This window comes from Bombus flavifrons, chromosome 14 (genome assembly GCF_040668555.2).
Source record: "Bombus flavifrons isolate JBK064 chromosome 14, iyBomFlav1_principal, whole genome shotgun sequence".
In the NCBI taxonomy this organism is placed as follows: Eukaryota; Metazoa; Arthropoda; class Insecta; order Hymenoptera; family Apidae; genus Bombus; species Bombus flavifrons.
The window spans coordinates 10,158,484-10,184,510 of NC_138455.1; the positions used below are offsets into that span (position 1 = coordinate 10,158,484).

General features: G+C 31.7%; 2 protein-coding genes and 3 long non-coding RNA genes across 12 annotated transcripts; 3 read left to right on the top strand and 2 right to left on the bottom strand.

Annotated features, from left to right (window-relative positions):
• Positions 1 to 341: 341 nt before the first annotated feature.
• Positions 342 to 3,857, top strand: Naa60 (N-alpha-acetyltransferase 60). Its single transcript, XM_069126660.1, has 2 exons — positions 342 to 751; positions 2,375 to 3,857. The coding sequence occupies exons 1-2, from the start codon at positions 505 to 507 to the stop codon at positions 2,950 to 2,952; spliced, it is 825 nt and encodes a 274-aa protein (XP_068982761.1). The 5' UTR covers positions 342 to 504; the 3' UTR covers positions 2,953 to 3,857.
• A 1,459-nt stretch (positions 3,858 to 5,316) lies between these two features.
• LOC138186624 (uncharacterized) lies at positions 5,317 to 6,470 on the bottom strand. Its single transcript, XR_011174946.1, has 2 exons — positions 6,357 to 6,470; positions 5,317 to 5,546 (listed from the first exon to the last, which is right to left on the bottom strand). It is a non-coding gene; the product is annotated as an uncharacterized LOC138186624 (long non-coding RNA).
• On the top strand, positions 5,543 to 9,263 carry LOC138186620 (eEF1A lysine and N-terminal methyltransferase homolog). Of its 2 annotated transcripts, none has more exons than XM_069126661.1 (9): positions 5,543 to 5,890; positions 6,238 to 6,435; positions 6,524 to 6,646; positions 6,803 to 7,019; positions 7,151 to 7,369; positions 7,527 to 7,786; positions 7,870 to 8,234; positions 8,315 to 8,496; positions 8,582 to 9,263. In XM_069126661.1, the coding sequence occupies exons 2-9, from the start codon at positions 6,344 to 6,346 to the stop codon at positions 9,128 to 9,130; spliced, it is 2,007 nt and encodes a 668-aa protein (XP_068982762.1). In that variant the 5' UTR covers positions 5,543 to 5,890; positions 6,238 to 6,343; the 3' UTR covers positions 9,131 to 9,263. The 2 variants fall into 2 exon arrangements, with proteins under 2 accessions (XP_068982762.1, XP_068982763.1); XM_069126662.1 differs by lacking the exon at positions 5,543 to 5,890 and adding an exon at positions 5,959 to 6,133.
• A 408-nt stretch (positions 9,264 to 9,671) lies between these two features.
• LOC138186623 (uncharacterized) lies at positions 9,672 to 13,946 on the top strand. 3 transcript variants are annotated; one of them, XR_011174944.1, is made up of 5 exons: positions 9,673 to 9,899; positions 9,971 to 10,188; positions 10,307 to 10,645; positions 11,932 to 12,804; positions 13,139 to 13,946. It is a non-coding gene; the product is annotated as an uncharacterized LOC138186623 (long non-coding RNA). The 3 variants fall into 3 exon arrangements; XR_011174942.1 differs by having other exon boundaries at positions 9,672 to 9,899; positions 9,971 to 10,645; XR_011174945.1 differs by lacking the exon at positions 9,971 to 10,188 and having other exon boundaries at positions 9,675 to 9,899.
• A 6-nt stretch (positions 13,947 to 13,952) lies between these two features.
• LOC138186622 (uncharacterized) lies at positions 13,953 to 17,917 on the bottom strand. 5 transcript variants are annotated; one of them, XR_011174940.1, is made up of 7 exons: positions 17,656 to 17,911; positions 17,410 to 17,558; positions 17,120 to 17,287; positions 16,821 to 17,007; positions 15,249 to 15,351; positions 14,768 to 15,178; positions 13,953 to 14,646 (listed from the first exon to the last, which is right to left on the bottom strand). It is a non-coding gene; the product is annotated as an uncharacterized LOC138186622 (long non-coding RNA). The 5 variants fall into 5 exon arrangements; XR_011174939.1 differs by having other exon boundaries at positions 13,953 to 15,178; positions 17,799 to 17,917; XR_011174938.1 differs by having other exon boundaries at positions 13,953 to 15,178; positions 17,666 to 17,911.
• Positions 17,918 to 26,027: the final 8,110 nt, after the last annotated feature.

Below are 26,027 nucleotides of genomic sequence, written 5' to 3' on the forward strand. Positions count from 1 at the left end.
TTATATGATTACAAAAGGATCATTTAAATCTGGTAAACAACGTTACATTTGTTTTTGAATATGAATTAATAAAGATACAAAATTTGAATTTTCTAAAGGTTTTTTATACGTATACATATCTATACGTATACATTACAATAATCATTTTTCTTGAAGTTTCAAACGACGATAAAATTATTCGTTAAATTGATATTTAGAACAGTTATTGTTGTAACAAAAAATTATCTTTTTATAAAACAAAATTTCCTTTCACAAAAAATTTGAAGAATCATATTATGATTGTGTTCAAATCTTAGAAATCAAAGGTGAAAAAGACAGATGGTTCGAGAGAAAAGAAAGAGGTAAACGAGTGAGCAGAAAAGAGATGACAATAGGGAGCTATAGAGAGGGAAACAAAATGTCGGCAGATTTCAATATGTTTACTAGCAAACGGTTACATCCAACGTGACATGCTTGACATTGTACAAGAAATGACTAATGAAATGGTAGAAAAGTTGTGGCGTGATGGCCGTATCTTTTAATCGATATCTCATTTTACCGGAAATCGAGAAAAGTGACTTCAAAATATCTCAAGAAAACAAGCATAAATACACGGATGAAAATACCACAAGAAATTTATCTAATGAGCAAAGGACTTCCGTAATACCGGCAACTGTACCTTTGTGTGTTCTGGGTGATGTCCAGTTACGTTTCCTGTGTCCAGATGATTTGGAGGAAGTACGGGCACTTTGTCAAGATTGGTTCCCCATTGGTACGAAGTTTCCCATCAGTTTTAAAATTAAATCTTATAAACACCTCATATAAAGAGTAATTTACACTTGTTTCTCACATGTAATTAATCCTTTCTGGTTTTATGTTTAGTTTCCTTGAACTTAGTTAATACAATATTTTTGTATTATTTTTGATCCGTGGCTGCTGACTCAATTGTCATAACATTCCAGTTCCAAGAAAGTATTATACCAAATATGTAAATGTTTCAAGGATTACTCTTTAAAAAGAGATTGATTTGGCATTAATTCTGGCATTAAGAAAGGAGAATTTCATAGTTTTCTTAATTATCTATTTTTTCAAAAGTAATAATCTTTATGTTCAGATGTAAGTGAGGTTCGTATTTAGGATAATGAGGCCTTAATCATTCATTATTTGGCTTTTGTATGTTAGTTGAATAAGTCTTTTGGCATAAAGTGTGTTTGATTTAATGCTTTGCATTATATTTTTAGTTTATTCATTAAATCCATTAAATTATTATAGTATAAGTATCATGTCAAATTATTTTAAATAAGGAAGTAATACCAATAATAAAGTATATTATTTTTAACTTATAATATATGTATCTAATGTGGTTAAAAATATTTATTTTTAATGCAATTGTAGTTTATTAGTGTTATAAATTTATTAGACATTATAAATATTAAATAAAAGAAATGTTAAATGGTGCTTTATCTAGTCTTTTGTTTATAAATTTGGATTTATAGAAACATACTCTTTTTGTTATATTTTGCTTCTAAACAAATTTATTCTGAAATTATTTGCTTAATTTGCTTTTGTTTAATTTGTTTTACCATATACGATTTTGGCAAGTATTTGTAACATATATAATATCATATTCTATTATTACTATTATATGTATAATGATGACATCAAACAATTTTTCAAATAGTTTCTTTTATTTGAATTATAAGATATGAGTCTGTTTGCATATTTTATGTTATTTATTCATAAACTCATATGGAACTGAATATAAAACTTGTATATAATAGTAATAGTTTATATAATTAATAATATTTATCTTTATTATCTTTTACCACTGTATCTTATCAATACTTATCAATTTGATAAGCAACTATTTGCTTTTAGTTCAATTTTTATTTAGTAACAAGCCTTATTAGTTTTATTTATATACAAGTATGATAATAATTAGCAGCTAACATTAATTAAAAATTAAATATAGAACAATAATAATAGAACTTATTACATCTATTCATAATGTATATTTTTTATTATTTGAAAACATAATACTTTATTAATTTAAATGTTTTATCATATTTTATTCACTTTTTAATAAAATACAAAACAATATACTTGTCAAAGAGAAAAAGTACATATGTATTTTAAAGCATGATAATAATTTATAAATAAATTAAAAATGTTAAAAATTATATTATACATACACATATATCTTTAAACTAGAATAAGGCCATAAAGGATTAATTAATAAATATGTTATAAATTATTTTATGAAATAACAAAAAATTATGAAAAATTTAATATAACTATGCATGTTATTATATGTTAATTTTATAAATTATTCATCTTGTATGAAAGAAAATATCAAAAGTCACTTATATTAAAGCATTAATTTATTTTGTCATAGATTATCCTTATTCGTGGTATGAAGATATAACAAGTTCCTCACGGTTTTATGCACTTGCAGCTGTATATGGTGGAGTAATAATTGGACTCATTGTTGCAGAAATAAAGCCTTATGCTAAGTTGAACACAGAAGATCGTGGTATTTTGTGTTCAAGCTTAGGAAATGATTGCTTAGTGGGTTACATTCTTAGCTTAGGTGTCCGTCGTGCATATAGAAGAAATGGGATTGCATCATTATTATTGGAACAATTATTAGCACATGTCACTGCTCCAGAACGCTCTTCCGTAAAAGCAGTCTTCCTGCATGTATTATCCAGCAATGCACCAGCTATATTGTTTTATCAAAGATGTCACTTTCGATTACATAGTTTTTTACCATATTATTATGTAATTCATGGCAAATGTAAAGATGGTTTTACATATGTCCTCTATGTCAATGGGGGCCATGCACCACGGGGTATTCGTGACTGGCTACGTCATATAGCTAGTGCAATGGCTAGTCTTGGACCTTGCAGAATACCACGTTGGATTTGGCAACGGCTTCTTTGGGTTACAACTATTCTTTCATATCATAGATGATACTTTTTGACAAATACCAATGTTAAACCAAATACTCTTGTGTTTCTCTTGTGTTTAAAAAATTGCATATAGCACAGAGTCTGCTAATTTGGATGTTATGCCTACTTAAGCAATGAAATTATTAGATTTATAATTGTTTTCACAACTTTAGGAGTAAAATTATTATGAGATATAATTTATTGCTAAAATGACAATACTTAACTTAACAAATATCAATTTTTATTTAGTTAAGAGAATATTCAAAGAATTTTATTATATTTACTCTGACAGAAGTTATAAAATTTTATAATTCTTTCACCATGGATTATATTATTAAATGATTTGATAATTTAAGGTTTAAGATAAATGACATAAATATTAAGAATAAAGCGTTTAACTGCCAGAGCATTTGATCGGTTCAAAATATTTATATTCAAACATCTTTTTGAATACAATATTTGCATGTTAAAGGGATTTGTATTTCGTTGAATATAACATTCATAAAACATTGAAAAATAGAACTCGTTGCAGAGTAAAGTAAAGCATTGGTGACGGGATAAAACTGAGAAATTTTGGAAACATTTATGACTATTTTAGCTTTTTCCTATATTTTGTTATAATTGACTCAATATTTTCATATGCGTTATTATGTTGTTGATTGATATGTAATTTGCTATTCCCAACTTTACAAATAATTTTATTATCAGTTATTTCACAAATCTTCAAGTATTCCAATTTTAATTCTAAATTTAATCTTAACTAGGTTTTTGAACAGTTCTTTCCAGCATACTAGTCATTTTATTTTGGAATACTTCCAAATATTTTATTTCATCTCAAATACTTATTCTTAATTTCGTTAAAAATGAGAGATTTGTTTTTAATTTATTCATTTTTATATTTTGATGACATTGACAAATTTCATTGACATTTCTTTATCATCTTATTCTTCATTTATTATATCATTTGTTTAAGGTTTTTTCTAAATATCTATTTTATTTATGATGTTACTCTACTATTCATTTAATTTTGGAATTTGATAAAAAAATATTCTTTTTATTTATCATTCATCAAAATTTTCTACTACTAAAAAATAGCTTTTCTTAATTGAATAAGAAGTACAGACTTCTGGGGCCATGTCTCCCGTCACCAGTTTAAGCACCACAGGAGGACTATTTCTCAAGCTTCTCAAACTCATTATCACTAATTCTAACTAAGTGCAATACTGATTATTATGATAGTTGATAGTGTTGAGAGTGACTGCTGAGCATATCATGCTTACTCAGATTTTTTATTATATATGAAAGAAGACCATCATTTTCAATGCTTCAATGAAGCATTCATTTTCCATGTAGATATCATTCTTTAATATAAACATACAGTTATAAGAAGTCCTCTTTACAATTATAGGATAACTTTCAGTCCCCTTTAGAAATTATTTATCAATTACTCAGATATATTAGAACTGGTTAGTTTTTAACGTTTTACAGTTAAGGATTAATTTGTTGAAAAAGAAAGCAAAAGTTCTCATAATAAATATATCAATTCAAATAAGATTCAATTACTATTCTTATTGAAGTAATTCAGTATTTAATATTTTCTCTTGTAAAAATTCACATAAATCACTACAGCTGAAAATATTCTTACAGGTAACTCAATATCAGGATAATGAGGCAGATAAATTGTATTAATTATATTGACTACATTTTATTAAGTTTTTTTAATTTAAAAGTATTCAACCTTTTTTATATTAAATTACAATAGTATATATCTTGTAATATTTTTTGATAAAATGAGAATTTTCATTTTAACTTTTAATTCTTTACTATTAAAATATGATCTATTCTAAACATGTAGGAAATGTTGCTAGATATTAAGTAATGTTGCATACATTACAAGTTTTATATTACATCAGATCTATTACAACTAAAAAAAAATATGCAGTTCGTTGTAAGAGGTGTTCTTTTTATGTAAAAGCTGAAACTAAATATTTACATGGAGAATTTAGACCAAAGCTTTATAACTTAAAGTTCTAAAGGGGATTTAGTTCCAGTGGACATTACCAGGTATTACATAGCAAATATAATATTTTCCATGGTGATAGAATACATTGAATTGCTTCTTGTTTTAGGCTGTGCATGTATCCTTTAATTAAAATGTAATGTAATACATATTTTCTTTGTATTTTATTTTTATCAATCATTTAGAAATGAGAGCATTGTTTACATTTACATATTCAAACAAAAGAAGGAGCTTTAGGATGATATATATGAATGTGAGTCATGAATGTGTGTGCATATTATTTATACATAATGTACATATATATTAAATGTGTCAGAGTAGTTGTACATACTAATGTATTGACTTTGTTTGTAATAAATTGACATGTTACAAGTTTTGCCCGCTTTTTATTATCATAAAATAAATACAATTCTCATAATAAACATTTATTAAGCTGATAGTAACTTCAATTGTATTTAAAAAAGTAGCTTTACTGATGTGTTCTACCAGGTCTTGGCTCTGACAGAACCTGGTTCTAATCCAGCACTCTTGGATGGACGAGACATTTCTTTTTGCCTTTTTTCCTCCATATCCTTCTTTTTCCCCAACCTATATTCCTATATATTGAAAAAAAATTTTTAATTTGAATTTGTCTGAATGCAATTAATCAGAGGAGTATATATATGAGAACCAGGTCCGTGACTACTGTGACAATCTCTCTACTTATCTTTGTTTATATTTACGGATCTACTCAAATTTGAATCCCTATCAATAAATTATCATAGAATGAAATAATATGTTTAAACGTTCTTCATTTATACAAAATCCATCTTCATTTTTTATAAAAGACTAATTATATCTATATGTCATTCAATGTATTCTTATACGTTATTTTAACATGCAATAGAGCAGAAAGTATCTGCGGTAAATCGTATATAATCGTCGCAAATCTAACCTCAATGTAAGTCTGCCTTTAATGACATTTTTACATAGAAATGCCATTATATAATTTAAATGAAATAATTCTTATATTTAAAAATTAATGTATTACAAATATCTTATTAATTTTTGAAAATAGAAATATATAATTATACGTTATAATTATACATTTATTTATGTATATATCTGTAAATAACCTATATACAGTGTGTAATATTCAATAATTATATCATTACAATGATATGAAACGATAACATTATTTAATGTAAATATAAACATAATTTGTAATTGAAAACATGATACGAAACGAAATATATTAAATGTAATACATTTATGATTTAACAACCTTTACTATGTAATATTTTCTAGGATTTGTGGTTGACGATTGTTGTTCTCGGATTAATTTAAAAGAGTACTTAACTGTATTTTGTTTGTATGTTGTCCAATTTGTAAATTTAATTAAAACATAGAAAGTATGAATATATTACCAAAAACGCATGAAGAATTTAGCCAAGTTGAATATTGGAACACGTTTTTCAAGAAACGTGGTAAAAGAAACTTTGAATGGTATGTCTTACTTATTAATAGTATGTTCACAATTTAGTGTTAAACACACATTTGCTTTACATATATATGATTCTTCCTTTTTATTTAGGTATGGAGAATATCCAGAATTATGTGGTATATTTTTAAAGTACATCAAGGTGAAAGACAATATTTTAATTGTCGGTTGTGGCAATTCTACTGTTAGCATGTGTTTGTATGATGCTGGGTACAGGTATGAGATCTTTAATCATGTTGACCTTATATTCATAAATTTAAAGCAAAATCATTTTGTTTAAGATTGTCATTTTTTGTACAACTGCTTTTTTTATAAGAGGTAATGTTGGTTAATCTTTAGTAATATTATTTTTAATTTTATTCTTAATTGCAGAAATATTACTAATATTGATATATCACATATTGTTATTAAACAAATGCGTGATATTAATGCAACTATGAGACCACAATTAGTTTATGAACACATGGATGCTACACAAATGGCATATGCTGATAATACATTTAGCGTTGTTTTGGATAAAGGTACTTTAGATGCTCTTATGCCAGATACTAAAGAAGGGACAGTATCTAATGTCAACAAATATTTTAAGGTACACCATATATGTTAAGTAATGAGTAAATCATGTTTACACTATGTTTTATTTACAGTGTATATATGCACTATACTTTTTAATATGTCTTAGTAAAGTAATAATATATCTTACTATATAACAATTTTTAGGAAATTACAAGAATTCTACGCAATGGCGGCAGATACATATGCATCTCATTATTACAGGAATATATTTTAAGGCAACTTTTATCTTATTTTCCAAATGTTGGGTTCATGTTTCGTATAGTACGTTGTCATGAAGCAGAAGAAAAAACACGCCTTGAAGATGGAAGTTCAATCCCAGTTTTTGCAGTAATTGCAACAAAGATTACAAATTTATCACAGACTGTAAGTTTTATGTTATTATTAAAAAGTAAGTTGCCTATTTTTAATAATATTAAATTTATACTTAAATTATCAGATTCTTATAATGTAATTGACAATATTTCACTGATGTCCATTTTAACAATTTCTTTCTAAAATAAATATTGTACAATTACAATAGGTTCTAGAAGTAGTACTAGTTGATGGTGCACCAAGACGATTATCATCAGTAGATGAAATGATATCAGCTATACTTTCAGCACAACAATCTGCATTTATATTTAATAGTCTTCAAAAGCGTAGTGTGGCTGATATTGGAGAAATCTCACTAAATTTACATTCTCCTGATAACAAACATCCACGTTATACAATCTACGTTTTAGATCAGCCCAAGGTACATGGTACAAAAAGCTATGCAGCTTTTATAGTACCACAAGGAAAGTGAGTTTATGTCTAGTACAAGTACATATTTAATGATTCCAAAGATGAAATTGAGACAAAGCTTAAATTCTTTGTTCTGTTAGGGAAACAGATTGGCTATTTAGTACAAAAGAAGGTAGACAACAGGTTCTTAAGAGCTCCCAGCGTGATAGACTTGCTATTGTCACATTATGCAGGGAACACAAATTTGAAAATTGGGAAGCTGTAAAAAGTGAAATCGAAGATTGTATTTTGAATCTAGCACCAGAAGGCTTGTCTGGAAAAAATGATATTCCATTTTTATCACTGGGTTCAGATGTTGGGGTCAGAACAATATGTTTTGAAGGAAAGAGCAATTTGAGTGGTCCTTTCGTTGTTGAAGAGATTGAAAGAGATGGTAGTGAATTTAGGAGATTAATTTTTCTAAATAATCCATATGTTGTTCAGAGTGAAGCTCGTCTTAAACAAGGTATACAATTTTACTTCTTATTGTTTCATCAGAATCATCTTACCACACAATGTTTTTAATTTATAAATAATTCTTTTTAGCTAAATCTAGACGAGGTAAAATGAAAAAAGTTGTTGATTCAGGATTTTTAGCATGTGATCATCATGTATATATGAGCATTGGTGTTAGTGCTGCAATAAATTCTAAAGAATGTGACGAGATAATGATCATAGGTTTAGGTGGAGGTGGATTGTGCACATTTTTATATAATTGTTTTCCTAAGGTATATGTATACTACATGTTTGAATTTAATTTTTTTTATCACATGTTACAAATATTTAATAATATATATATTTGTAATTCTGCAGTTACGAATTACAGCAGTTGAAATCGATGAGAAGATGTTAAAAGTCGCCACTGACTATTTTGGTCTCATTCTTGACAATAGAATGAAGGTTGAAATTGCGGATGGTATTCAAATTATCAAAGACAGTACATCGAATGGCAAAAGATACAAAGCTATACTTTTTGATGTAGACAGTAAAGATAATACAGTTGGAATGAGTTGTCCACCTAAACAGTTTCTAGAGATGCCTATTATAAAATCAGTTGCAGAATGTTTAATGAATGATGGATTTTTTATCTTAAATTTAGTTAGTCGAGATGGAAATATCAAACAGAAAGTGAAGAGCGACCTAAAGTCTGTTTTTCAGTCTATGGCATGCTATTCTGTACAAGATGAAGTAAATGAAGTTATAATATGTTCTTTAAATGAAATTGACGATATTGAATGGAAACATATATTTAAAAATTCTGTAACAACTTTAAACGAACAGATATCTATGCGGAAGTTACTAAGTGACACAAATATGTATGATTTATCGTCTTTAATGGGAAATCTGAGTATAGAGTTTTAAGTAAAAAGTATATATATATATATATATACATATATATATATATAAAACCAACCAACTATATATATATATAGTTAATTTCGTGTACAATATTCATTTGTACTTCTGTAAATATTAAAATAACAAAATTGAAATATATTTTTGTACAATGGTGTGTTTTTTCAATTTAAAAATATTTTTCTCCTTCCTCATCTTGCTGTTATCATTAATTTGTACATCATACAAGAATTGAAACAACAGCAAAGTTTGACTGACTTCCATAATATTGGAAAAACGAAGATTGATTTCAGAATAGGCAAAATATTTTTCTTACTATTAATTTTACATATGAACACTCTGATTTCGAAACCTTTTTACTTGGCGTAAATTCTCATTTGTTTGGTTTGGTACCAGAAAGCATCACGCAAGAATAGTGTACTAGGCAGGGTAAATAACGGTGCGACTCTTGATGTTATGATACATTTGATTAAAAATCAAAAAGATAGGAGGAAACGCGAATTTAGTTCACGATACCTCTGTTCTATAATGATTGCGTGCTATTAGGCTAACGCAAATCGCGATGAACACGAACATTGCTTCTCATACAGATTTCATACTTAGTGTTTTATACCTAGCATAATATGTATTTATATATAGGTATATGTAGTCAATAACACATAATAATTAAAAGCTATGAAATTAATATTTAACGTACATATATTATAATCACTTTACTTCGAAGCGGTTTCAGAAACAAAGATTTCATACCTATTTACAGTTAATCAATTACACAGTATGTAATCATCATAATTTAATAATTTGTTATTAGAGCCTAGTAACATTTTAGACATTTTTTTTTATTAGGATCTATAATTAATTTATCACACAGTATGTAATCATCATAATTTAATAATTTGTTATTAGGTCCTAGTAACATTTCAGAAATTTTTTTTATAAGAATCAATGAAATATGAACTTTGTAGTCTATGTTAAATAATTCTCTTATCTTAATACTTCAATTGTATTTTATTAACGAGTAAAGAAAGGAAAATTTAAAAGGCATACGTATAAGAAAATACAAAGTAAATTAAACCAAAGGATCTACCCCAAAATCTCTAAAACATATAACAATACAAAATACTCGTAATATACGGTGATTTATCACGTGGTAAACAATAATCAAATGTTGTATGGTTGTAGGAGGTATAACTTAACGTAAACGAGACTATTCAGGATCTAAACTCTAAACAGCAGCCACATGGAACGTTCACGCTTGTCAGAATAAATTAACGGAATAAAAGTCAACGATACCCTAATGATACCATTGTGCTTCTATGTTCTGGCAATTTATGCGCATTTAAGAATTTTCGACGAACCAAAACGGACGTTATGCGTTGAATAGCCGTGAAAGTGAACCCTCCGCCAGACACAAAACAATCTTTCTCGTATTCCTGAAAAGGGTCTACAAGAATTTGAAAGAAATTCGAGCGACTGAAAATCGAAAACTGTAATAGCTTCAATATGTTGGGTATATATTAGGTTAAGTAAAAAGTTCTGAGCGTTTTTCGCTAGATGTCTTTAGTGAGCCATATCTCACGATGTGCACATCGCATCGAGTCATAGTATACACCGATTTCAAGGTGATATTACGCATCAAAAAGGTTCTTTGTCAGTTTTGTGTTCGGTGAAGCCAGTTGTGTGTTACAGCGTTCGAAAATGGAGATAAAAAAAGAGAAAATTCGATACATTCTTCAGTACCACTACGACCAAGGTGAAAAGGCGGAGCAGGCGGCCAAAAAAATTTGTGCTGTTTATGGACCCAGTACAGTATCGAATGCAACAGCAAAGCGGTGGTTCCAACGATTCCGTTCTGGTAATATGGACGTCGAAGATGAGGCACGCTCTGGTAGGCCAATCGTCGAAAATGTGGATAAAATCATGGAAATCGTCGAGTCGGACCGGCATGTGAGCACTTATTCCATTGCCCAGGAACTGAAGATTAGCCAGAAAACCGTTTGGAACCATTTGCATAAGGCTGGTCTCAAGAAGAAGCTCGACGTATGGGTGCCACATGAATTGACGCAAAAGAACCTTTTGGACCGAATTGATGCCTGCGATTCTTTGTTGAGACGTAACGAAATCGACCCATTTTTGAAGCGGATGGTGATTGGCGATGAAAAATGGGTCACATACGAGAACAACAGCCGAAAAAGATCGTGGTCCAATCGCGGTGGGCCGGCCCAAACGATCGCCAAGCGTGGATTAACGGCCAAGAAGGTTTTATTGTGTGTTTGGTGGGATTGGAAGGGAATCATCCATTATGAGCTGCTCCCATCGGGGCAAACACTTAATTCGGACCTCTATTGTCAACAACTGACCAGACTGAAGCAGGCGATCGACCAGAAGCGGCCAGAATTGGCCAATAGGAAAGGTGTTGTGTTCCATCAAGACAACGCCAGGCCGCACACATCTTTAACGACGCGTCAGAAGCTCCGAGAGCTTGGCTGGGAGGTTCTATCGCATCCGCCGTACAGTCCAGACCTGGCACCAAGCGATTATCACCTTTTTAAGTTTTTGCAAAATTTTCTTGATGGTACAAAACTGGCCTCAAGAGAGGCTTGTGAAAATGAGCTGGTCAAGTTTTTTACCAATAGGGACGAGGACTTCTTCAACCGCGGAATTATGAAATTGCCTTCAAAATGGACAAAAGTAATCGAACAAAACGGCGCATATTTAATCTAAATCGAATAATCTTGACTATGTTAATTTCATCGTCGAAATAAAGCGAAAAAGCGCTCAGAACTTTTTACTTCACCTAATATAAGATGATCTATATTTACAAAATAAAAAGAATGCATATAAAATGAGATTAGGAACTGTGTCGATTTGAGACATATGCTATACGTATATAATGTTAACTCTCTTAAGGAGATTAAAAAATTTCATCTATTTAGATTAATTACAATTATTTCTCTTAAAGAATTATAAATAATTGAAACGTGGTACTCGTTTAATATCATGGGAAAGAAAGATTAAAGTAAACGTTTGTATTATTGAATAATTTAGTTTTGGAAGGTTTCTTCAAAACACAAAATAGTGAAAAGAAATTTTGTATATTGTTTACTATAGTATCGCTAAGTTAATTACCAAATAAAATATTACTAAATATCACTTTGCGATTGTTAAAGCGTATGAAACGATCTACAATGAAAAGTCGGGAAAAGGAAATGATTTTATAAGAAAAAGAAAGCTTAGAATAATGAAGTTGCTGGTCCTAGGGACGAAACAGCAGGTGGCATCGCTTTCGGAAAGACGAAAAAAATGTGTAGCGGCGAACTTTCACCGGTTAATGAGACGTTAATGCAACAAATGGCACTCCTGTGGTTAAAATGTAACTTAACGAATGTAAAATGTCACCGTCGCGATTGGACATCCATCTTGGAATGATTACTTATAATTAAGATTTCGTATTCGCTTTCCCCGAGATGAATATTCGATTATTGGTAAAAAGAAATATCAACTAGTTAGCCGTTTTCGCTATAAGGAAATTGTAAATGCGTGTGTATTCCATGAAAACTTCCTCGTAAAGTAATCAGCTTCTCGGTAGAGCATTCGATTTAAGTGTTTCTCGCATTAACGTGTCTATGGGATAGCTATTGATACACTGCTGAGAAATTCCTTCGTGAGAAATATATAGTGTAAGACTACACTTTTTTGTTTAGTGAACGACGAATCTCATTTGTTCGTTTTATTGAGAACATATTCAACAAAGCAGCAAGTATTATTTCCATTTTTAAAGTGTATTTTAATTTATTTATTTACTTTGTGTTAACTGAATCACAGTCATCAGAGATTGCTTCAAACAGTTTGATAGCTTGTAAATAAATTTGTTACTCGAATCCTAGAGGAATTAATATTATTTATAACTCTTCTAAATCAATATACATATACATACATAGAATTTTGACTGTGATTGCAAAGATAATACAAGGAAAGAACACGAAGATACGCTTACATATTTCAATATTTTAGGTAAAAGTTGAAAAACGCTGTATTCATTTTCTCATCTTTCTTTATCTACTCTATACATGGTTCCAACGATTTTAAAAACTGTCTAAATTAATTTCCAAAAAATATCCACATACAGATTACATCGAGATCAAATTGTACATAAGTATTGCTGTAACGAATATTGATATGTTAACGATAGCGAGATTATTTTTTAGTTGTTCTTGGAACTGGATAGTTTAAAAAAGAAGAGAGGAAAAGCAAAAAATAGAACCAATAATAGTAAAACGCATCGTCTCTGTTATGAAGCGCAGCCAGCGAGCGAGTATCACGAATACGGGAACTGGCGAGGTAACGGAGGCGCATAAACCTCGGTTATGGTACCAAGATAAGTTCGAGCATAGTCCTAGTATGGTCAAGACAGGGAAAACCACGAATTTCGCGAGAACAGACTCCGTGGTTATTACAAAGATCATTGGATTCCTTGAAGAAGACGCACCGAAATTGGAGTGAGCAATAAACCAGCGCATTGATTTTCAATCCTAGCTCGATGCTTTCCACGAATTTTCTAGTAAAATGCTTTTCCAATTTGCTACGTTGCACACAATGGCATGCAGTGGATACAAATCAAAATAATCATTGTCTGATATTGATCTTATTATTCGATAATATCCTCAGTCTGTAAGTAAGTAATATAAATGTAAATGTAAACAATGGTTTCTCAAAATATCGATAGAGGATTACTAAAAATGGTTTGTGCATTAAAATCTAATCGCTTGAAAATTAGCTCACTCTTTCATTATTCTTGTTTGTTAATTTTGGTTAATAGTGTTTGTGTGCTTCGACAAAGAAAAAAATATTCAAGATATTTAATTATCCAAACGATGCCAGCGAATTTTTGTCCCGAATCCTTATTCAAATGCTGCAACGTCGAATGGAGTTATTCTACGTCATTTCATTTTATCTCTGTACATTTCGTTCGTTTGCTGTAAGTGTACCAATACTGTTTGACATTGTTTATTTTTATTTTGTAATAGATTGTAAATTAAACGAGGATAAAAAATACGTGTGCTCTTTTCAAAACATTTTAGAGAATTGTTTTTCACGTCTCTTTAATTTTTACACCCATTCCTTGTGTCCATTACAATTCTGTTTTAATAATTATCTCCATCACGGTATCGCAACGAATTCCTTTAAGTAACTTCAGCATCTTAAAGACTTGAGTAAATTTCATAAATCTCCTTATTCGAAATTCAAGAAAATAGAAGATAATTCCACATTGGAGAAACTATTTATACTATTGTACGTTACCCGCGAAGAAAAATCAATTGAAACACGATGTCAAGCCACGTTATATTAGCATAACAAAACAACCACGTTAGCCTCATGATTTTCACCCTAATATTGTGTAGATTTCTGTTACATTTCATTAGACAGATATATTCAAGGGTTTCCGAAGCCCCATCTTTGAGAAATGCACCTTGAAATCGATGTCAAACTTCAGAATTTCCTTTTATGGAAATTAAGGCTCTCTGAAAAGTGAAATTTGGTCGATTCACTGAAACATCGCTAGGCTGACGATATCGAATATTTCACTAATGATTTGTTTGTCATTCTTCGAATGATCGAATACGAAATGAGAAGACCACCTACTCATAGTAATTTGCATACAAGATTTCTATTCGCAGTCTCGATGCAATTTAAATAGATCTAATTATTGAATTTATTGAATTATCTGTAAGGATAGAATTATACAATTTCTGGGACAAATTTTATCAAATTTTTATAGAAAAATATGAACGTGAAAAATATTGAGATATAAGTAGTGTTTTAAAAGCCTAGTTAAAAATGTTGCAGTCGACGATGGCTTTCTCTGAATTATTAATGTTTCTGGTACCTACATAGTTCCGTGAAAAATACCTCCTAAGGGATTTTCCACCGTGGAAAATACTATGTTTGCTGTAATAATGGAGCTCACCGCAAGTTTCATACCACTGGGAATAGAATTAATCGTTTGCACGAGCGCGACACGCTTTCATCACAAACCCTTGCGGATGGATTGACCTCAGAGGAAACAATTATGATAAAAGAAAAAGATGACATGAGATTAATATTGAATATAATATATTATTACCTTTCTATATTTTTTGCTCTTGGATATTTTTAAATTAAATAATAATACGAAATCTTGGTCTATCTTTAGTCCAACTCAATTTTTCCGTTAAGAAATTTTCTACCTGCGAAAAAAATAATATAAAAAAGCTGTAATTAACTATATATTAAATGTAGATTCGTCTCAAAATTAGGAAACCTTTTAAAAGAAAGGAAAACGTGATTAGATCGGAAAATATGCAAAGATCATATGTACTAGAGTTCAAAACATTTAACAAATCATCCTATATACATCGTACTTTCCCAAACTATTACAAATAAAAAGTTCTTAATAATTACGTAAAAATGATCATGTTTCGCATAATTTCATAATTTCATAATTTCATAATTTCACACAATTCAACCGGTATGAATAATTGTCGCGTCAATTAGACAAGATGCTCCCGGTGGAATTATTAATAAATAATTAATAAATAAAAGCCACGCGATGACGGTGTTCTTCGATGTTGGAATTATCTACAAACAAACGATTAAAATAAAAATTTTACACGGTCGCGCGGGTTCCCGTGGAGACCCTTGCAAAAACATTTATCTGCTTCCCCGCCAGGGAATTCCTTTTCTAAGAACAATAATTTTAATCGTGACTTTTTCTACGTCGTAAGAAACATGCTCGATAAATATCGACAGAGAATTGTCCCTGTGGGGATGGTGAATAAAAAATAAGCTGACTTCTTTCATCGTGTCGTTTCTTCTAAATAATCGTTCCCCATATGTTCGTGACATTTTCTAGCACCGCTCGAATAATCATAAGCTACGCCATTGGAGACCAATGAATGGATATAATCGGAAATTTTGATGTTTTGAATTCTCCTCTCTTTTCGTATTTTACAATAATTTTTATTCCTCCATTGAGATCTTTGTGACAGCGAGATAAATTTGGAAAGCAGATCGTTGGATATTTATGTCTAACAATGGTTATACTAATAGCGGTTATAACTAATAGATTATTATCTTTTGATTGTTATCTCGTTCGAAACCGTGGCTTATAAATAATCCATATATTCCGTACTGTCAGAAGAATTTTATAAATAATACAATTAAATTCTGATTTTTCACGAACACCATTTCTTCAATTCACCCTAGAGGTTGTTATTATTTATATGTCATCCTCAAGAAGTGAGTCATTCAAACAGTGAAGCTAATTGCATTAGTTTGCACGAGCATAAACTATATTTAGCAAAGATAAGAAGAAGCAATAATCAGGATCAGATGGAAGAGCCACAGACTTTCATTTTACGCTAATTGATGACACGGAAAATTTTAATTTTTAATTCAATTAGGAATTCCCTGTTATGTAGTTTCTATTCAACGAAACAAGTAAAGACGCTCGAGAAAGTTTGACTTTCGATAATAACGCGAGCTCTCCTATTAGGAAGCGTTGGTATTAAAATGGTGCGAGAAATCGGTAGGTTTATACTCAGAAAGAGGCGCAGCCACGAGTTTCTGGAAGCAATTTTTGCAGCCACCTCGATAACGAACATTTTCGTGCAACAGTCCGATGCTGCTCTGGTTTCCACGTCTCTGACTTTATTACCTATAATTATAGATGCAGCAAATGTAGTAAATCCCCGTTGCAACGCAGTCATTTGGAAACACGGCTTTTCCTTCGCGTCGTTAATCTCCGACTTCTACTCCACGCTCTCGGTTCATCGTGCCTTTATGCTTCTATGGGTCTTATGCCTTTACATGGCGTGATTAAGTATTTCTTTTCACGAGAACATCTGAAGAAATAGTTCCATGCCTTATTGAAGTATCAATGAAGCTTATTTAAATCAATTAGTCAAGTGTAATACTGAATAAAATAGATTTAAATCAATTGGAATATCACCATACCTTATTGAAGACTTAATAGAGCTTATATCGATTAATTAATTAATTGTTATGACACAAAGTATATTTAAATTAACTGAGAATATTCCTTTATACGAATCAATTAAATATTTCTTTTCACAACAAAGTCCAGAGAAAGACATAGCTTATCGAAATCTTACCAAAGCTTATCTAAATCAATTAAAATTAGGTGTTATTAAATAATGTAAACGTAAATCAAATGAGAATATTATTCTACATGGATCGATTAGCTATTTCTTTTTACAATAACATCCAGAGAGATATTTCCATACCTTATCGATGTCTTAATGAAGATTATCTGAATCAATTAATTAATTGTCATTAAATAATACAGGCATCGATCGCTTAAACATATTTCTCTACATAACCTGGTTGTGATATGTACACTTTCATTTATCAATATTAGGTTATTTTCGTCGATCTGTAGTGAAAACACACGAATGTTATTCAAACGCATGAATTAATAGTAAACTAATCGTAAGAGGAATAAATCACAATTATCCTGGCTAGCGCCATGCCTATCTATACATTCTATGAAACGAGAGTTGTATTTGTCCTTTTCATACAATATTGGACCCTTTTCTTACATTAAGAAGAAAGTTGAGACCCCAATTAGAGGGATGCGCAGTACACAAATCCACAAATTAATTCTATTAATTACCTTTTTTCGAAATAAAAATTTGATCGATTTATAGATCTCGAAACACTATCGCCACGTAGCTGCGAAAAGGTGCAACTAATTTCCATATCTGTCCATTGTCGCACAGTGGTGCGTTCTTTGTCTACGATCCATGTTACCATCTATCGGATCCGGCTGGAACTGCGAGAAAGTAACAGGAGTATGGAATGTGCGAGGAGGTATCTCAACTCCTGTTAGACAAAGAGCGCACTACTGTGCGAAAAGGACAGATATACGTAACGTCACAGACAAGGAAAGCTATATTGTGCGACAAGGACAGACGTACTTCTTCCTCTAATTTCACGATTATTCGTTAATTACACTTTTCCCTGGTAAAATTCATGAACTTTAAGGATCGCACGACAAAGGTAGAATCTCTGGCAAGATTCACACACCAATTTCGACCGGAATTTCCCTTTAATTAATTAGTTATCAACAATTATCGTAGCAAGTGTCGCGGCTACCGCGATACGAATCTGCGATTTTCCATAAATATCAACCTTTTGCGGCATTAATTCGCTCTCTGAGGAATTGTGGAAGCTTCCTTAGATCCTACGCTAAGTTCTTCGTGCGTAAAAGTTCGATACTTCGAAGATCCGATAGATAGCAGCAGTCCGGTAGACAAGGAACACACCATTGTGCTACAATGGACAGATATTGAAATTGGTTGTACCTTTTCACTGCTACGTGACGCTAGTGTTTCAAGGTTTATAAATCGGGCAAACAAGTGAATTACAAAAGTGAAAAGAAAAGAGGCGAATTAAGAGGAATAATTTACGAACCTTCCTATGCAAATGTACTGAACGAGAATCTGTGCAACGAACTCACGTACAATTTATGTTATATTAACTAATTCACGACTTTTTCGGATGTAATTTAAAGCATAGAGCCTGATGAAACCTGTATTATTACATTTGAATGAAATTATTCTTGCAGACGTTCAGCATTAACAGGGCATCATCATAATCGCCTTATTCTCGATATTCGATGCAATAATCGTTAATTACCCATCGATTGAATAGAAATTAACATTGAAAACCATCTAGAAAATTTGTTTGGTGTCCAGTCTTTGTTCCACGGACCCAAAATCATCTAAATCTTTCGCAAAAAAGGCTGCGATCGATGAACGTTCCGCAGTATTGGAGAGAGAAGTATATCTGTCCTTGTCGCGCAATACGGCGCTCCTTGTCGCACTAACAGTCGCTGGTACCTGCTTGTACGTTCTACGTTCTTGTTAACGTTTCTCGATTTTCAGCGAAAAGTCGTGCTCTCGCTAGATGACTGCAGTCTCAGGAGCGTGTTTATCGCTTCGCCTACCCGATGCATAACCTAACCTATACTCACGCCCGATTACGATCTATTTCATATTTTGTTGCTTCTATTAATTTATATCGGCGATTTATTCAATCAAACGTGAACCAGGTACGTAACGTGGTAATAATTATTTCTCTCTTTTCTAAATTATTTTATTTAATGCTGCAGCTACCTTTGAAGGTTAATTGCCGGCTACTACCAGTAGCGACAAGTTAAACAATCGTATCACACGGACTTATACGATATTTCATTAGAATAGCAAGTCATTATTTCTTCACAAACATCTGGGAAATTTATATTGTACCATTGAACGTATTTATAGTGGGTGGAGATAAACGTAGTACAACTGGATAGAAAATGATCCTACGTGAAGAAAATAAGTCGAAGATATAGAATAAAATCTTGTCGTACGAAACAAACGTTATAGAGACTATAGCAGAGTAAAATATTTGACGGTATTTGGCAAGCTTCTCGCTCGTTCGTTCTACGTACAAGCGTAGATTCGCAAGAAAGTCGAGAGATTGCAGCTGACGTGGGTCGTGACGTGGATCGACGAACAGGAAAATAATTGGAAAAGCGTAGCCGCGTATTCTCGCAACTTGCTCGTGCGTACGAAACGAACACGTGACCTTTATGTTAATACGTCTACGATGATAAAGAAACTTCTGGTCGTTAATTTAGTGGCGCGATACGCATAGTTCGGGCGAACATGACCATGTCGAATCGTAAATCTTGTTAGCCAGTCGTAGCGAAATTCCAAGCGTATGAATATTTAATTTCGCGTACGTTCATTGCAACGGAAGCAATCTGTAGCACTGGACTGGTGGATGCTCCTGTTGCTTAGGCGAACGCAGGAGAAACGAACGGAGAATAGAATGGAATTCACAGGCAGAACTGATTTTTACGGTTGCACTTGTTTTAACATATGTGCGAGAATGAAAAACAGTAGTAGAAACTATAGGAAGAACGTTTTATGGCTCTTTCTAAACTCTGTACGCTTAATTGAATTCCGAAACTTCTCTAATTAATTACAATTAATCGTAATTTCGAGTAATAATTAATTAATAATCAATACGAAGAAAAACACAAATTTTCTAAATATTAATGTTGAAATAGTTACTACAAGAAAAACTCTATACCTTCCTTTTGTATATCCATGACCTGTTTCGAAGAGAATAGAATGTAGCGAAAAAAATTCAAAATAAAGAGAGGTGCATATTATTGTGCCCTTAAATATGAATTATGTATTGGGTTACAAGGTCTAGAAACAAAAGAGCTATAAGTAGATTTCTATTGCTGTTTCTTGTAGCCTTCAGCTAGAGCTACACACCAAGGCTAACTTCTTGCTAATGTCCTTTGCTAGAAATGTATGAACGTTCTCCCTATCATAGCTTCTTCTATTGTATTGTAACATTGTAAGAGTGAGGATCTGGATCAACATACACTCAACAATTAAGGATCACTTGTTCGTAAGCGTATCGCGTAAACTTTTCCTCCCAACTCCTCGCGTACATTGACGTATTTCAATTACTTGTCCATTGTGTTTTATCTGATAATTTAGTTGGAATAAATAGCGAGTGATTTTTCGGCCGTTTTTGGTCCCACGATTTTGAAGTCGAATTTTGTGCCAAATGATAACTTACGAGACGTCGATCGCCAGAAATTTTCCAGTTGAGCTGACAATTACTTTCTGAACGTTAACGAGTTAAATTCGTTGAGTCAGTTCTTACTCTTCGGTCGATTTATAGTTCAAAAGATTGCTCGTTCGATTTGCAGATTTTATTGAAACGTTTTGGTAGGTGATTGTTTGCCGTGTCAGATAGATAAAACGTTTTGACAAGAATCTGTGGACCAACGTCGGCTAAGATAAAGGAAGAACACGATATCTGGGGTAATTTATCTTTTTTTCTATCGCGCTTTCATCGCATATCCTTGCAAGGAAGCATCCGCCGTTGATAATACGCCCCTAAGGCGAAGGATAATCGTCGATAATCTATTACATCGTCGATCCTGGCTTCGTGCTTCTTTTTTTACCTACCTTTTTCTCACCTGCTTCGCTCGCAGGCTTCTAAAGTTTCCACCAGAAACGTTTCAATTTCGAACCATCGTCTTTCAACCGTTCTATTTCAAACATTTTGAGGTTAGATCCACATGAGGTTAATTCCACACGAGATACTCGAAAATATGTTATTTTAATCGTGTTGTGTTTTCAAAAATATATTTTTAACGTTGTTCAACTTATACGAAATAACACGAACGAAAATTATTCCACTCGAGAAACGCTTATTCGTAATGTGTGTATTTTTTTCTGTGTTTATTCGTTCATAGATCGACACAGTTTCTCTTCGTTGTATTATTGTTCACGGTGTCCATTTCAATCTGTCGTTGATGGTGAACAAAAGTGTTGAGGTTGACTGATAGAAGAACGAGTGGAAGAATTTGTAATAGAAAAATATATTGAAATAAATAAAGGTATAAGTATAAATATAATGTATAAGATTATGCTGTTCCAGATCCTTACTCTCTTAATGTTACTATACAATAGAATCGATAGGGAGCATGTTCATATATTTATAGCAAAAGGACATTATCAAAAAAGTTAACCTTACAGCTTCAGCTAAAAGCTACAAGGAACATAAATAGAAATCTATTTACTAGTTGCTTTGTTCCTAGACCTTGTAATCCAAAACATAATGTATATTCAAGGGCACAATAATATGCTCCTCTCCTTGTTTAGAATATTTTTGTTTCACTAAATTCTATTTTCTGCGTAGGTCTCCAGGTCTCCAGGTTTCCAGGTCACGGATATATATAAATAAAGATGTAGAGTTTTTCTTGAAGTAGTTACTTCAACAAAAAGGAATTTTCTTTTTTTAACGTGACTCCTTCTTCTTCTTTAATGGACACCTTTTCTTCTTCTTAATTAAACGTTAGAGTCATGACTATAACAAGGATTCTATTATAGTAAGTAATACGCTATAATTCTTTACATTTTATTTATCGAATCCTGATTATGTTACTTTTATAATTATTTTTACCACTGTGTTATTCGACAAATTTTACACCATCTCTTTCTCTAATTTTATTTTACTTTGCTCGTCTCTCCTTTCTTACTTACCTTCTCATTCCCTTTTACGCTATTCCGTCTGGCTTTTGTTATAAAAAATTTCTTATAAAAACCACGTTATATATTTACAGACCACAAGTTACGGGATCACCTAATAAAAATATTAAGATTATGAAACAACGCGAATTGTCATTGTATCGTAGAAGCATGAAGCTCGCCATCCGCATAGCGTGACGCGAATGGCTGTAGAAAAACGCTATTGTTTACCGACTCGTTATTTATATTGCGACGTGTCGCAGTGAACTACGTTAACTGTTATAACAAAGATAAGCGAAACGCCATGGAACCTACACTCTTACACGATTATTCACCTCACGTGACCAGCAGCGAGAATGGAAGAAATTATTGATGATACCTTTCGAGGACCTCTCGTGAAGAAGTGTTAGCTGCGACTCTTCCAAATAAAACGCGATTATTTATTTATGCGGTCATTTTTCATTTAGGAAATGTGCTTCGCGTGATAAATTTTATTCCTCGTTTTAATTACTTTCAAGATAGAGTAGGTTTAAAAGCATTTCCAACTTTTCACTTGTTCAGTTACTTATTCATCGACGATGAGTCACTTTTCATTGACAATCAGGCGTTTTCGGTTTTTAAAAACTGTGAAATAATAATTAGCGTAGAAACGTTGCAGTTTCACTGTGTTAATATCTACTTATGATAATTTCAGAAATTCTGCTAAATTTACAATCAGTCACTTTTCTTCTCTGCTATTTCTTCGTTGAAGAAGTATAGGAAGATCGGTACAGTAATGCCACGGTTTGATTATGTTAATCGTCATTTATGGTAATAAATTATACCGCGGAGTAATTAAAATTGACAAGGCAGAGAATTTTGCTATTCGCTTGTTAAATATCGACGACTCTTATTCGTGCAAATTCACGCAAATTCCTACGTTCTAATATTTTACTACGTAGCGATCATAACGTTGATTTCTAATCAAACGAAAGTTGTCTTTTCTATATCACAAAGCAAAAAAATGTATATAAATGTATTTTGTAAGAAAAACAATTTATTCAATTGATACCATTTTTATACCAATTATGAACATATTTTTTGGTTTTACCGATTAATACAAGTCCCTCGCGAATACGCTCGACAATCGCACGCCTCTCACGCTCTCATACGATTAAATCTACTTATCGATCTATCGGTCTTTCCTCCTTATCTAAATTTCACTAATCGTTAACCCTTAGATCATCATTTTGTCATAATCAAACGTTGCAAAGAAATTTACAGAATTATTACGATCACTTCGTTGAAAAATCGTGGAAAATCAGTGGCTATGATATTTTCCAAGAAGGCAGATCTTAAAGATCCACGTGGTCGTGAAAACGAATTAATTACAATAGTTCCAGGGTTAAGATTGATTATTCGATCGAATACAACTCTTTGTTCGTCGACGTATTAAAATTCGATAATTACGGTCATAACCATAAGACGCGATCGCACGGTTTAACAATTATTTCGACGATTGTAATTAGAGACATTGAAAAAATATCAGGTTCTTACGGTGATATCTCGCTTTCATAAGTTTGCGCTCTCAATTGGACGATCGATTAATCTTAATAGTAGATATAATACAATTCGTACGTACGCAAAAAAGGACCAAAGTCTTTGGTGAATTTTCGGGCCTGGCGATTTTTTACATTTTCACTGAATTTTCATCTCGACCCGAACAATACCATTCGACTAGGTCCGACTTATAATATATCTTTGGTCCTCTAGCCGCTATGATTCTTTGCCAGACATCGAATTTCTAGTGAAATCGTTTAGTCCTTTTTTTCCTTTCTGCCTCGTTTCTCTCCTAATTCGACGAGAACATAAAATTATTTACAATACATCGTCCCCGAATTTTCTCCTTTCGCAATTACTTTTGTGCAATTAGTTCAATTTGAAGGGCGGAACGTATCGAAGAACAGCGCTTAACTAATAATTTCTTCAACGAGTGGTTCTAAGCTCGAGAAATTGCTGATAAAAAGATACAAGTTTCCGATCCATGGGATTTTCTTTTCAACTAGATTGAATTTAACGTGAGTTTAAAAGTGCGCGTCTTTTTGTTCATTTCCTCGAACAAAAATCTATTTTTTGCTTTCGATGACACCGGTGGAGTTTCGGTATTTAAGCAGAAATTTTTATCGCAAATAAGAAGCACATGAGATTTTGTCATTTAATTTCTCTATGAGAATCTAAATAAAACTAATATTAATTGCACAAGATGAATAAACATTTCTTTGGTTTTGGAAAATACAATTCTTTTTATAATTTCTATACTTTTCGAAAAAGCAATTTTACAAGCTAATAAAAAATAAGATTTCTACCTAAACATAAAATTAATATTATCCATACACATTTTTTACAATTCTAGATATAAATTTCGTACATATTTAAAAATATCGCGCGAATAATTGCCAAGCAATTACATTGCTTTATTAAGAAAAATCTGCTTATTTTTTATAATAATTCATCTTCGTATTTGCGATCAAAAATTCCTAAACTAAAAAGTACGATGAAATAGCGTTATTAATAAAAACGACTAATTTAAATAAGACACGTTCCTTTGAAATAGACCTTCTGTCCACTCGTGAGTCTGATTGCAGGAGGTAGAAATAGTAAAAAATATGAAAAATACCGGGCAGCATGGTGATTATTGCGGCACGACTGTACATTTAATCGATACTCGATCGATATTTAATTATTATATAAAAACACACTTCGAAAGAACTTCTTACTTTCCAATCTCTCGAGTGGCAATTTAATTACAATTAACTACACTTTATACTGTATCTTCGTTATTGTCGTCTCTTTTAGAGATGACGATAGCATAACAAATTTTACAAGATTCAAATTCAATTATTTTTCGTCCTACAGATTTGATCGTCGAACGAATTCATTTTAAATTCATTTTAATAATCTTTAAAGGAAAAACGAGGTTTTCTAAAGATCAGATATGTTACAAGATTGTTTATACATTTTTCTTACAACACTAACAAATGGTTTTTATATTTTCATATGAAATACGAAGATCTACGGAATTATACTTCACTCGACACATTGCCACTCGAGCGATTAAGTGATTAGCAAAATCGCTTCTAAATGTAAATGAGCATACAACTAAGTATTTGAAAACCCTGCACGTGCAATTGGTAACGCTGGCTCGGATATAGTATTATACGGATTTATACGCGCCGATACATGTGTACACACATGCAAACACACGATAGCGTCCTCTTTTTTTTCATACGTAATATCGAAAATCAATACTTTTTTTTTTTAAACTAAACAATTCCATAGTCTTCTATAATTTCTTTAATTTTTCCTAAATACGTATTTTTGTACGTTACACGCACGTATATACGTGTACATATGTATACACACGTATCTGCTTGCTTGAATGCGTGTATATATATACATATATATAATTATATATATATAATTATACATACATACATATATAACATATAATTTTTGTCAATATATATATCTATATAAGATGTATATTTATATATATACATGTACGTTACATACCAAAAGTACAGCAATAATGGACGGCTGAAGGTTCCCTACCTCAAAACAGTGGTCGATCTCGTAACACTCGCCGAGGACCGCTAGTTTAGCTCGAGAAATATGCAAAAGCGTGCCTCCCCTAAGGCGTTTTTTCATTGTTGAACAGCTCGCAGGTATACAAGTACCGGTTATTAACAGAGCCAGCCACTTGGAACAGGTGTCTGCCTATATCTAATACGTTCGTTACGCAGTTCGAATCTTCC

Coding starts and splice junctions, on each gene's coding strand:
- Naa60 (XM_069126660.1), top strand. CDS start 505: ATGGCCGTATCTTTTAATCGATATCTCATTTTACCGGAAATCGAGAAA. Junction 752..2,374: donor TCAAGATTGGTTCCCCATTG/GTACGAAGTTTC, acceptor ATTTTGTCATAG/ATTATCCTTATTCGTGGTAT.
- LOC138186620 (XM_069126661.1), top strand. CDS start 6,344: ATGAATATATTACCAAAAACGCATGAAGAATTTAGCCAAGTTGAATAT. Junction 6,647..6,802: donor TTGTATGATGCTGGGTACAG/GTATGAGATCTT, acceptor TCTTAATTGCAG/AAATATTACTAATATTGATA. Junction 8,497..8,581: donor TATATAATTGTTTTCCTAAG/GTATATGTATAC, acceptor GTAATTCTGCAG/TTACGAATTACAGCAGTTGA.